General features: G+C 42.6%; 1 protein-coding gene across 2 annotated transcripts in view; it reads left to right on the forward strand.

Annotated features, from left to right (window-relative positions):
* Positions 1 to 13,153, forward strand: part of epn2 (epsin 2) — a 32,618-nt gene continuing 19,465 nt past the window's right edge. For both annotated transcript variants that reach the window (XM_030057600.1, XM_030057602.1), the window contains exons 1-3: positions 1 to 294; positions 8,838 to 9,641; positions 11,145 to 11,299. In XM_030057600.1, the coding sequence (XP_029913460.1) occupies positions 9,211 to 9,641; positions 11,145 to 11,299 (586 nt within the window). In that variant the 5' untranslated portion in view covers positions 1 to 294; positions 8,838 to 9,210. The remainder of the gene's footprint in view (positions 295 to 8,837; positions 9,642 to 11,144; positions 11,300 to 13,153) is intronic.

The raw sequence follows: 13,153 nt of genomic DNA on the forward strand, positions 1-13,153 counted from the left end.
ATTTCTCCAGGGAAGGGAGAGAAGTCTTTTTGTCCTCTCGGCGAGTCGAGCCGCCTTCGGTCACACCCTTCCCCGCCTGGCCCCCTCCCGCTCTGCCCGCCATGTTCTGGAGGAGGGGAGCTCGGTGTTAGCTGGCTTAGCATAGCAACACATAGCTACGCGGAGGCGCAACAAGCTCGTCCCGACGCCAAAATAAGTACATTGTGTTAACATTTTCCTTGGAATCGCAGATTCTCACATATGGGTTTACAGCTCGGGATACACAGGAGACCATAAAGTAACGCGAAAGAAGTGGTAAGTTGCCGTCGGCTACCAGGATAGCAGAGTTGTTTTGTTTTTCCAGGGAGTCCTGTCTCCAGCTCCGGTGATGTCTCCGCCAAGTACTCGTCTTGGCTGGCTAGCTAAAGCTTTGCTATATAGCTTAGCATGCTAGTTGGCTTACAGACCTTAATATTGGCTAGCTGAGCAAAGTCATTGTGTGTCTAACTAAACGGGTCATTTTTTAAATTTCCCACGAAACAAGATAAACTTTTATCGCCGCTGTTGGTCAGGGTGATCAACAGTTGACTGTTTAACGCTAGCTGAACTAGGGATGGCGACAAGCTCCGCGGCTGGCTAACCTAACATAAGCTTAGCTCGCCTTGGTTAACTTTTTCTTTAAACCAAGTTTTGATCTCGCACTAGTAAGCTGGTAATCGGTTGATATCACAATTTGAACACCAGAGTCATTGGTAAATCTGACTCTCTCCCAATGATTGCTTGAATAAGCGTGATTGTGATTGCAAGTTTGGTCGCAAGCTGACTTAATTCGCATCGATGTAAGCAAGTTAACGTTGGCTAGCCTAGTTAGCTAGTCGTTAGTTGTCACAAGTTTGAACTCAACTAGCAGGCGTTAACCGTTAACGCTGGTAAGTTAGCTCGCTAGTTTGTATGGCACGGTTAGGTATTCCGCCGGCTGTATTCAAGCGACTTCACCCAAACCCAGACCATTGCCACAACACTAGAGATGATTAAGTAAATAATGTGGACTTGCAGCATTGTTTAATAGATTAAAATATAGTTTGAGTTATCCTGTTTAATTTACATTTAGCACGGTTGCTAACATTAGCTAAAAGCTAAGTTAGCCGACCATCTATCAGTCACATCAGTTAAAGGAAGCGCAGTGATTTATTTTCCCCCCACATCAATTACCGTGGTACTGTGCCAGCATTGGAGTTCCCAAACAAGGCAACAAAATGTGAATTAACTAGGCAAACGGGTTTATTTATTGCTAACTACTTTAAGGACACCGTCTCACGTTGCTCGGGTGCTGTCTGTTTACTCGTCCGGTCCCTTGTTACCGGTGCATGAGGCTAGCTAAGTAAAACTAGTCTTCACTTGGGGCATTGGCAGTGCTTTTCGGTTTTGTGAGACATAAGTATTGATGTCGACCCACTAATGAAAGCTAGTGTATTCCTGGGCAGCGCCGAAGCCGTATAAACGTGGCCTGGAAGAGGGGCAGGGCTTTGTCCATTGTCAGGATGATCAGTCAGTCACAGTGGGTGACAGATGCATCATCACCGTCCTCCTCCCGTTCCTGGCTTGCTTTGTCTCCCTCTCTCTGGGCCAGGGAGGACAAAAGGCCGGATGACGTGTCGATCAGAAGAGGATGTCTTGTCTTGTCTCCTCTCCCTTGCTCCCTCCCAAGCTAGATGCTCAGCATAGTTTAAATAGACTCACAGTCACTGCAGGGGCTTTGCAGACACGTGTTAGTGGCTTGTTTGTGTTTTGGTCAGGCTTGATAAGATTCTTAGTTTGCACTTGTAGAAACTTAATCCTTGCACTGTGCAGTCATTTAGGATTGTTTACACGTTGCAGGCGGGCACCGATGCTTCACTTGTACTGGTGAGAGCATAAAATAATGAAATGGATGCATGACCTTTTTGCCTATTGCAGATGTAGTCAGAGTCCTGGGAAAGAACCGGCTGGATGACTTTGTCATGCTCTCTTGCACATTGATTCTCTTTTTCTGTCTCTCACTCACTCTCTCTCTCTCTCTCTCTCTCTCTCACACACACACACACACACACACAGGTAGTTGGTTGCACAAGCTTTGTATCTCTACATCAGCTTTACCCTTGCAGTGTAAGCCTGGCAAGGTAGACCTGTTCTCAGGGTACTGCTTCTCAACCCTTAATGCTAATCACAGTTTACCTGCACTCTGCCAAGACACACACAGACACTCACGCAGCCACACACATGAGCAGTTTGGCTTGGCGCTGTGCTGTGCATTGGACAGCTGACTTCGTCCTCTTTTTGTTGGACCTGAAGGAACACTAACTTTGTGGAGGTAAAGTTCCTTTGAAAATGCCGAGCTGGGAAAATCATACAAAACCCCTTAATTTAATGGCCTAATCAAGGCGGATCCACTGGGTCAAAAGTCCGGCTGGACCAGGATCCTTGGTCTGGTTATGTAGCAGCTTTTCAGGTGTTTGTGTTTTATAGAAAGCCTTTAGGTTGCAGCCCAGCATGCCCCAAGTATTTTGAAATGTATGCCATTAGATTGTTTAAACTCTTACTCATTTTTCATAATTTTTCAAGGTGTCAAATGTAGCTTGAAATGAACTTCTTTGCTGTTCCAGCTGACAAAGATGCCCCAAATCAGAAGACAGAGATTTGACAATAATGTTTGTAAAGCGACATGTTTTTGAGGGATTATTTCCCAGCTCCAAGTTCCATTTCTTTCTGTGGGTGTCAGGTGATTGACAGTAAGCAGAGTGTAGTAATGCGCGCACTGACATGAAAACGCTCAAGTCGAGAAGAAATAATGACAAAAGAGAAACTTTGACTAAAGACAGAAAAAAAACAAAACAAAACCAAGTCATGGTTTGTATTTACTGTGGGGGGATTAAACAGCTCTGTCAAAATTACATATGTGCAACTTGTTTTCCATACTTAATAATAATTAGACAAATGGCTTCTTCTGAAGGTAGGAAGACAGGCCTTGATATCTTCAACAACATATGATTTGTGTGCAGACCTTAGGAAGAACAACAGAAAGGAAAGGGGTAACACCCACAATCAGAACACAATTTAAAAACAGTCATTCTTTAAAGGCCATGTGCGTCAATAATGTTTTGAAGATGCAGCCTACTCTACCTGTTTAATATTACTGAAACAGACCACAACTAGGTTTTTCAGTATGATGACTGAAAGATTAATAATGTGACACCTTATTCATTCCCTCAGGAAATTTTTATTTTTGCTTTCCAGCCCCCACAGGGAAGTTAGAGGTCACTGATAAGGATTCAGTGCCTTGATCAAGGACACTTCATCAGAGTAGATGCTTGCTTTTACCTGGGTCCTGAACGAAGTGAGGTCTCTGCTAACTGCACCACTCTACTGCCACTAAGCCTAAGCCGGTACCTCTGACCTACAATTGAAAGTTGAAAAGAAAATTCGATTGCTAGCAATAAGCACAGCGTTTTGAGTTAAGTGTTGAATGGCAAACAGTAGCACATTTGATCCTTAAGCATGTGGTTTGGTTAAACAAGCTTCTTTTGAAATAGGTAGGGCTAATTTGGATTCCCTTTCTTTGCATGAAACTGAGCTCACTGCATGCTGCTTTTTTGTTGGTCTTGTCCCCTTTGGAGGAGGTGTGGTGAGGTTTTGGTTATGAACAACATTCACAGGCTACTTTCTCTTTTCTTAGCCATTTAAACAACTCCACGGCTGAAGAGACATTCAGTGACTGTAGATACACTCAGGCCATCTGTGAATTTGCTGGGTGCAGCTTATTTGCCAGTGTTGTTACCATTCTCTCTACACCTCTTATCAGCAAATGAATTCTTCACCGTTTTACCGCCTGTTGACAGTGGAGACAGCCGAGCATATCTAACACCATAAGAGACAAACACGAATACAAAGTGAATGTTAAGATCCGCACACTGTCTGTATCTAACTCTTAGATGCAGACAGCCAGAAAGAGGATGAGACAGACGGGGTGGCAGCAGCAGATAAGGGTGTGAGTTCAAGGACTGAAGCTGCAGGAAGCAGAGCCTGGTCTCCCTGCTGTAAGTTCATTAGGCAAAGGCTCTGGCCTTCTGTGGCTCTGTGTCACCTGGTTTTTGTGTGTAAACCAGCAAAACAGCTTGTAAGTTATGAATGGCATGCATGCCTTAGTAGCTGTTGCATATATGAGTAGTGTTCTGTGCTTCAGTGGTGACCAAGTCAGACATTGCTTACATCACTCTGAATCCACATGTATTTTTTATTTGGGGTTGTCAGGCTGTTTGTTAACAAGAAAATGAATCCAGCAAAATCTGGTTGAACTTGTAGGCATCAAAACTGCTTGGAACCATGCAAGTATATGTTTTTTTGATACTTAATGTGAAGTAATGGGATTCTGGAAGTGTCTTTCTGTCAGTTTGCTTTCCCTCACAGGAATCATCACAGTTGAATGTTATTTTAATAGCGATAACAGTAAGAGCAATAGTGACCCAAGATTTAGGTGAATATATTGGAACCTTTGCAAAGAGTGCGCTGTGAGAGCCCCGGTGGCCTCTTACTTCATTTGGCTAAAGTGAAATTAGCTGCAAATAAGAGATCTGAATTTTGTGTTTTTGACATTGGAGCCACAGGGATAGTTAATGTGAGGTCCCGTTTATTGGGCATTGTATTTAAAAATGCTGGGAACAGTACGCTTTTGATTTGCAATCCACCAGCCACCAGTAACATGGCCTTCTTACGTGTATATATGGGTGTTTGTTATAGTTACACTGTCAGTCATGTCTAATCATATATTGCAGTTGCAGTTTCTTAAATAGTAGTGTAAATTGGTGTCAGGAAAATTTAAAATTCAGTCATTACATTTAGCACCTGAAAATAGTTAACTTTGTTTATCAATTATGATTAACATGACAAAATGATTGGGGTAATCTTTTTAAACATAACTGTGCAGCTGTAGTGTGTTGTATAGAGTGCGTGTAAATATTGGATCCTCCTGTGGTGAAGGCAGGTTCAGCTGCCAGTCAGCAGCAGTGAGTTCAGCATCAGGTCATGTTCAGGCAGGGAGCGGTATTACCTCTTTGGGGTCTGTACTGAACTGATGCACCTTTTCATTTATATGCTTTTGGCACCTACCAAAATTAGGACTGATATGGAATATGCAATGATTTTGACAGATACTGTGATAGCGATATGATACACAATTGCTAATTTTTGCATCATAATTCTAATTTTCACTGAAAAAAGTATTAGAATGATGATGATGGTGTGATTTTTTTTTTTTTTTTTTTTTTTTTTTTTTTTTTTTTTTTTGCTGGGGTCTGCACCAAACAAACATATTTTCTGATGTCTGGAGAATGCAGTTTGTAGGCTAGGGCATCTCTGTAGTGCCACAAATATTTCCTCTAAATCATAAAGTTGCAGCTAATATGATTTAGATATTGCACTCATTCATATTGCAGATTCAATAGTATTTCAGTTAATTGTTCAGCCATCACTGAAGTGGTGTTTCTTTGGGAAGCATAACTGTAGATTTGTCTTTTTTTCCTTCATATAGCCTAGTCGTTTTTGTGTGTGATTTTCTGGTTGCACTGCCATACTAATGGGGTGGAGGGAGACTGGCTATTTGACAGGGATATTGAGGGGCTCAGGACTCTCTGTCATTTGGTACATGATTAACTTGCATTGACACATGATTATGCATGCTCACACACACACACACACACACACACACACACACACACACACAGTCTCTGCCCTGTGTGCTGTCTTCTATGGCTTGGGGCTTGGGTGATATAAACGGGAGGAGGATTGAAGGAAAAGGGGCTGGGGGGAGGGTTTGTTCCGGGGGGAGGGTTGGCTGGGTGGCCTAGCGGGGTAGGGGGGTGGACAGGACAGACTCTTCTCTCTTCTTCCTGTCTACCATGGGTGAATAGGTGATTATAGCAGCAGATGTGTCATTAGGTCTGAGCTGTATTCATGCGGATGCAGGGAGGAGGAGGAGGGGGCCAGTGCTCCACAGGAATCACATTTCACCGGCGTTAAGTGAATTTACGGGATGTGCCAAGTTGTTTGCTTACCCCTTTTGCCACCCCCTGCAATCCCCCCCCCCCCAGCTGTCATTCCACTGCACGGTTAAGCAGGAAGCTCCATAAGCTACACACACAGACAGAGTGTGCACACACAGGGACACTTGCTGCTGTGGAAATCAAAAAATTGTAATTGTTGCGTTTAAAGATAGAGGCTACATACACAGACACCCAAACGGTTTTAACACTCTCCCTGAGTTGTGAAAGTACTTGGTTGTGGGGCATGTCAGTGCATGCTTTGTGCTGGGATCAGATTTCTGAATAGGATAAGTCATCATGGGCCAGGCAGGGAAGCAGTGGGCGAGATAGCTCTGAGAAAACATAAGCTGCCTTTTTTTATTTCCAAGGACAACCATTTCAAAGCTAAGAGATTTGGTAAGTTATTGGTTTATGTGTGAATGTGTGCAGTTCTCTAGATGTGACACACGATGGTTACGGGGGTAAAGGAGTGTGCACGCTCAACAAGCTTTGTCTGGATAAATAAAGGTTAAAAATTAGATCAGCATCTGGGCTAATCTGGCTGAATGGTCGGTGCAAGGAGACGCTGTTGTGGTGTGTTTGCATCGCAGCCTTAACACTACTGTAATATCAGATTTCGCCGAAATTGATCTTGTTCTCTAAGAAGACCCATTTCACGTGATAATGGGGCTCTTGGACTGTAGGAAAAAATTGTTTTAGAAACATTTTGGCTGTGTATAGTATGTCAGTCTGACATTGGTCCTTTTAATGTGTGCACCTTTAAGTCAGATCTCATATGAAACTTTTAGTGACGTATGTTAGACAGCTGTAACGGTCTGCACCCTTTTATGTGATGTGATGTGTGTGTGTGTGTGTGTGTGTGTGTGTGTGTGTGTGTGTGTGTGTGTCAGGAAGTGAGTACCAGCTGGGCTACTGATTTGTTAGAGGCAGGACAGAGTAGTCATCAGTCTCCTCGTCATCATCAGACTGGAAATTGTTTGACTCCCCTGCTGCCCATCAAAGGGTGGAAACACCTTTTTACTCACTCAGTGCCCTGATGTCTCACAGGGATATCTTGGCCAACAACATATTGAATCTGCTGCTGGGAAAGAATACAAACAGCGTGACCTGAGTATGTTTTTCCCCTTTTTCCTTGTTCGATCATTAGTTGCACTTAAAATGTGGCTCTTATTTTGACATACAATGACATAAGGTGCACAGAGAACTGGTATGAGTACTTTATTAAGCAGACTGGCAGGTAAAGGTCCATCTCAGTATTAGTCAGTTTACTGTCATTGGTGCCAGACAGCACTGAACAGGTGCATCAGTAGCATTCAGTGTCATAATTAAATATGTACATATTGCATAAACATCAACCATCAAATAAAACCATGACATGAGCAAGTTGACATAATTCTCTTCTTTTTTGCCACTTGTTCAGAATGGGTCACCAGATAATAAACAGTGTAGGAGGGGCCTAATAAAACAGAGCCTCTTCCGAAACAATAGGTGCTGTACTTCCACAACTGGCAGCATTTCACATGTCAGGTGATATTTTCCTCCTGTTGGACAAGTTTTATATTGTGTTGTCATTAATACTGAATGAAGTGATGGCAAACACTTGTGTAGACATAGTTGGCTCCAACTTTTGTTTTCTTTATTCATTTGTTTATTTTAGATTTATTTTTTGACCACCAAGTATTGTGGGAAATGTACACCAGTCACTGGTAAAGGTTTGACTGTTGCTGGTTTGTCCACTCAGTAAGCATTTTGGGAGGTAAACCGCTATTATTCATACTTCAAGCTTGACTGTAATTGTTTCCTAAAGTCCATTTGCATTGTGAAATACTGAAAATGACAATGAATAATTCAGCCAGTAGATTGAAAAGTTTAGTTTCCTCCCCTATCACCTAGTACGTGACCTAAATATTCCCACATATTATGTAAAGTGTTTTGTATTTCCTCTTCACAAGCTTGTGAATGAGTTCTTTGAATGTTTTTTTTCCATGCATACAAGCACTGATTGGTTTCCAATAACCTTGCTGTGTTCTTAAATGTTTTGTGTTTTCGTAAGAGGTCACATTTGTCTTTTTTCACTGTACTCAGAGCCCACCCAACAAGCAACTTCACCACCTTATACTGTGGCTCCACAGACTCTTACTGCCCTGACATGATTCACTCTCATCGCCCTGCCTTGTAATTTGCAGTTGAGTCAGGTTACTGTAAACTCAACTAAGATTATCAAAGTGGAAACAGCTCTTAGTCACACCACCCTGGCCTTGTATAATATGTGGGAGGCCGGCTTTCTTTAACACAGCAAAACTGAGATGTTTGAGTGAGAAACTATGAAACATCTTGTGCTGTCTAGTTTGTAAAAGGAAGACTCTGCAGTGGATGCAATAAATACAGATTGTTCTACATGAACCTATCATTCAGGTGTGGAGACTGAGATGACAGTGACAGTTGTCTGTCACACCCCAGATATGACCATCTTTCTAGTTAAGGTTAGATTAAAATTAAAGGTCACAAAGGTATTCTGGAAAAGATGGATCTTGAATATTTTTTTTTCTTCTTCATAAGTGCCTGTAATATAAGGTGGGCTGAATTAAATATGGCAGACATTGGTGGTGGATTAATCGATAAATAATTTCTGTCAGATGAAGTGACTTATTTAGAAACTGATTACAGTGTAGAGGTGCTACACCCTTTTGGAAATGTCATAATTTTTTCCAACTATGCTTTGTCTTTTAAGTGTATTTGTTGTTCCTTCCTGCCAGTAACCTGTTATTTCTCCATCTGTCCTAGGTGATGGCGTGGTGTTGTGTGCAGCCAGCACTTTGTGTGTGGAGATGGTTTTAACAGACGCTGTTGTGGAGGACTCACGAACACCACTCTGGGCTGGAGAAGCCTCATAACCACAGAACACACATATTCAAAGAACACACACCTTCACACATACGCCCATTTACACGTATGCACGCCACTGCCGTGCCGTGAAAACGGACACAGACGCACGGACAAAAATCAGAAGCCTCATCTGAAACACACACACATTTACACCCTTTGTGTGTGTGTGTGTGTTAGACTCTCTACCCGAACTCTCGGGAGTCCTAACTCCTCTGCTGTGTGAGAGTTTACAGAGTGTTTCTTCCCTGTGTCTCATCGCCACACTGCCACCATGGCAAGCTCCACCATCCGCCGCCAGATGAAAAACATGGTCAACAACTACTCGGACGCCGAGAAGAAGGTGCGGGAGGCCACTTCCAATGACCCCTGGGGCCCTTCGTCCTCGCTCATGTCCGAGATCGCCGACCTTACCTACAATGTGGTAGCCTTCAGTGAGATCATGAGTATGATCTGGAAACGGCTCAACGATCACGGCAAGAACTGGCGCCATGTCTACAAGGCGCTCACCTTGCTTGACTACTTGATCAAGACAGGCTCGGAGCGTGTGGCGCTGCAGTGCAAGGAGAACATCTTCGCCATCCAGACACTAAAGGACTTCCAGTACATTGACCGAGACGGCAAGGACCAGGGCATCAACGTCAGGGAGAAGAGCAAGCAGCTGGTTGTCCTGCTCAAAGACGAGGATCGGCTCAAAGGAGAGAGGTCAGGCATTTCTAATAAGATTACAAATCGGATTTTAAATAGTTGAAATGACAAGTGTAGATAAAACTTTGGAGTCATCATGTATTTATGCATTTTAGGAGTGCTTTGTGGTAGAAGCTGAAACCTGCTATCATGTACTGCCAAATATCAACTATAGTAGAAAGTTGGACTTTTTCTTTTGTTCTTTCCGGTCTCAGTCTCGAACAGTTAATCAGATGTGTTTTGACCTTTTTAGTTTCAACCTTGAAGATTGTTAACCTTGTATTGTGTTCAACTGAGAACCTGTATTGGGGGAAAAAACAGTGGCATCTGCATTAAGAAGTGATGCAGTGCAAATGTTTATACAGAACCAGTGCTTTATATTCTAGTGATTCATTTTACTTTTAGAAATATTACACCAGGGAATATTTATCCTCTAGTAGCACACACAGATTCGAGGGACGGTTCACCTCGAACGTGTGCAATCACTCGTGCTGGTATCCCTTGATTCAGTCATGAAAGCACACTTTTGAATCATTTCCAACATTTTGCAAACATTCATCTTTAAGAAGACTCAGCCGACTCAAAAACCTTTGCTATCTGTTTAATGTCATGGTTTTATTCATGAGTTGAATATGGTTAGTGCAAAATTTGGGCGGGAGGAAGTATGAAGGTTTATTTTGATTATGTTCTATTTCCAATATGGACCTTTTCCATCACTAAGTGATTGCATGGCTTAATGAGATATTGATAATGCTGCATGAAACTCTGTTTGTTGTAGGAAACAGGAAACCTGTCTACTCTCAAGGAGATAAGTAATTAATGAAAATTTAGCCTTTGCTTTAAGCTTCCTGTTTTTTTTTTTTTTTTTTTTTTTTTTAATAGAAAATTATGCTGCTGTGTGTTGCCAGCAGGGTTATGTGCCAGCAAAATATGTATTTCTTATTAGAAAATTATATAGTTATTTACAGTGTGCCAACATGAACAACACCAGGACCCTGGCTCTGTTAGATCTAAATGGAACAGAACCTTCTTTAATGTCAATAGTAACTCCTGGGTTTACCTGCTATTATGTCACCAAGGCTCCTGTGAAAACAGTCTGTTACCTCAATGATATCTGGGTTGGACCTGTTTATTTGTCCGCCCACCTATCTTTTTACCACATTTGATACCTCAGACACTGAGTGGGAACTGGGTGGCCCTTCCATTTCAGGTCAGAGCAAGTTAGCAAAGTTGTCACTAACCAGTCGTGGGCGGACTGCATCATTCGTAGGGGTACATCACACTTACTGTTACCATGTTGTTATTCACTCTAATATTTTTTCCTGTGGTGTTTTCAAATCAAAACTATGATGCATCTCATCCCCTTACAGGCTACAGGTATGATAAAGTATTGTTTTGCCCATTTAGTTGTGGCTGTGAACCACATGTTTCTTTACCATAAACACTGAGAATCTTCTCATGCACCTTATGGTATGATTCTGTGGCAGTTGATTTTTTGGGTTTGTTTTTCCATCCTACCAGGTCTCAGGCTCTGAAGACCAAAGAGCGCATGGCCCAGGTGTCCACTGGGGGCAGTCAGATGGGATTCGGACGTGGCTCGTCCCAACCTAACCTCTCCACCTCCTACAGTGAAGAGTACGGCCGGTCAGAGGGCTCACCTGCTTCCTACCACGGCTGTGAGTATTGGCTCTGCCAAACATAAACACACACCAATGCTTGTTTTATATGTTAATGCAACACACAGTCCGTTCCTCTCTGCCTGTCCCACTTGGTGAAACTTTGGCCTACATCCCGAAGCCAGCCCCTCCCCCTGCTCCATCTCTGGCTTGCAGGCCTGCAGTAGGGCCACATTCCTCAGCGCACACACACACACACACACACACACACAGAGAAGAGGAAGTTGAATTCACCCCATCCCCCATTGCTTTGACATGACAGAAGAATCTGCTCCTCTTCCCAGAGATACACTCATCCTGAGAGAGAGAGATGTGGAAACAGAGAGGAGGAGAGACAAATTAGAGAGCCATGGGGAGAGGGAGACAGCTGAAAGAGAGAGGAGAGACCATGCTGAGACAGAAAGATGGAAAGGGATTTAAAACCTTTGAGGAAGAAAGGTTTATGAAAGACTGATTTCTATCTGTTAATGAACTATGTACATCCTTTCATGAATTTATCAGTAATGTAGGAATATGCTGAGACTTGTGGTACTGATTTCCTACAAAAGCTCACTACTTTAGCATTTAAGTATTCTTAAAGTAGGCAGCATGGTTGATTGATAGATCACTGACATTTTTGATATTTCAAGAAGAGGCTCATGTATTATGCCACGTTGGAGTCCATATAACAAATGCAACTTTAAAAGAACTATCAAAGACATAGTATTTCTTGGAAAAATCTTTGTTGCAAAGAAAAACACCACACTGTTGTTGTATTTCTACACTGTGCTTCCTAGAGATGACCTGTCAAACAAACTGTGGGCGATACTGTAATGTCTTTTTCCTTGGATTTTCTGTTGATGGAGTTTGAGTTTCTGCAGGTGATAACCCAACTCTTGGCGCAAAACACATCACTACCAGTATAACTGACCTATATTTATTTGAAAATGTCACAAATTATTTCTTAAAGGATCACACATTACAGCTCCTTAGCTTGTTTCTGTTGCAATTCACTATTGAAACATCTTAAAGCAGAGACCTTGAAGTTTCACACTAAACAGAAGTTGAAATGGAATAAGAGAATGATGACATGAGAGGAGGGTGGAGTTGAAAAGAAGCAGAAGTTACGGACTACGGTTAGGAAATGGGGTAAAAGATACAGGGAAAGAGTCGGAAGAACAGAGAGGGGAGGAGGAGAGGTTGAAATGAGAGAGTGAACCCTGTGCGCCTTTCCTTTTTATCCTCACACAGACCCACACTGACCTTTGACCTCCCACCTTTAGTGCACAGCGGGGTGGCTGTGTGTGAGTGAACGTGTGTATATCTGAGATGTCTGCTTGTAAGTTTGGTGTGTGTGTGTGTGTGTGTGTTTTTTCAGCCTGTGTGTTCATGTTTCAGTTTGTGTGTGTGGCCCGCATTCCTGCGTATGAAAATGATGTTTGAGCGTGTGGCTCTGAGGAGGAAGCTCCAGCAGCTGAGTCATCAGTTGAGAAAAGGGAAGAAGAGACCGGTCAAATCAGAGCAGGGCTGGCCCGTCGCTGGGGGCGTTGTTGCAGGGATTGTTGGGATTCCAGTGGAACTTTCCGGGTATTGTTGCTCAGCATGGGTGTGAATGAACGGCCATCCAAGTGTGACTGTCGCTGCTCAACCAGAAGTCTGAAAAGTTCTGATTTTTTGAATCTTAGACTTTCAAAAATAATAAAGCATCTTAAGTGCAGTTGTTAGAAGTCTTAGTTTTTTCAGCACTTGTTGGAAACAGGGTTTGTCAGCTTCATTTCAGTTTTTCAGTGGTATCAAATTCAATTTTAATTCTAAGTTTATTCTTTTCTAAACAGAAACAGGATGGAAAATTTTCACTATCTATTGATGGATCTG

Source organism: Myripristis murdjan, chromosome 8 (assembly GCF_902150065.1).
Source record: "Myripristis murdjan chromosome 8, fMyrMur1.1, whole genome shotgun sequence".
NCBI lineage: Eukaryota > Metazoa > Chordata > Actinopteri > Holocentriformes > Holocentridae > Myripristis > Myripristis murdjan.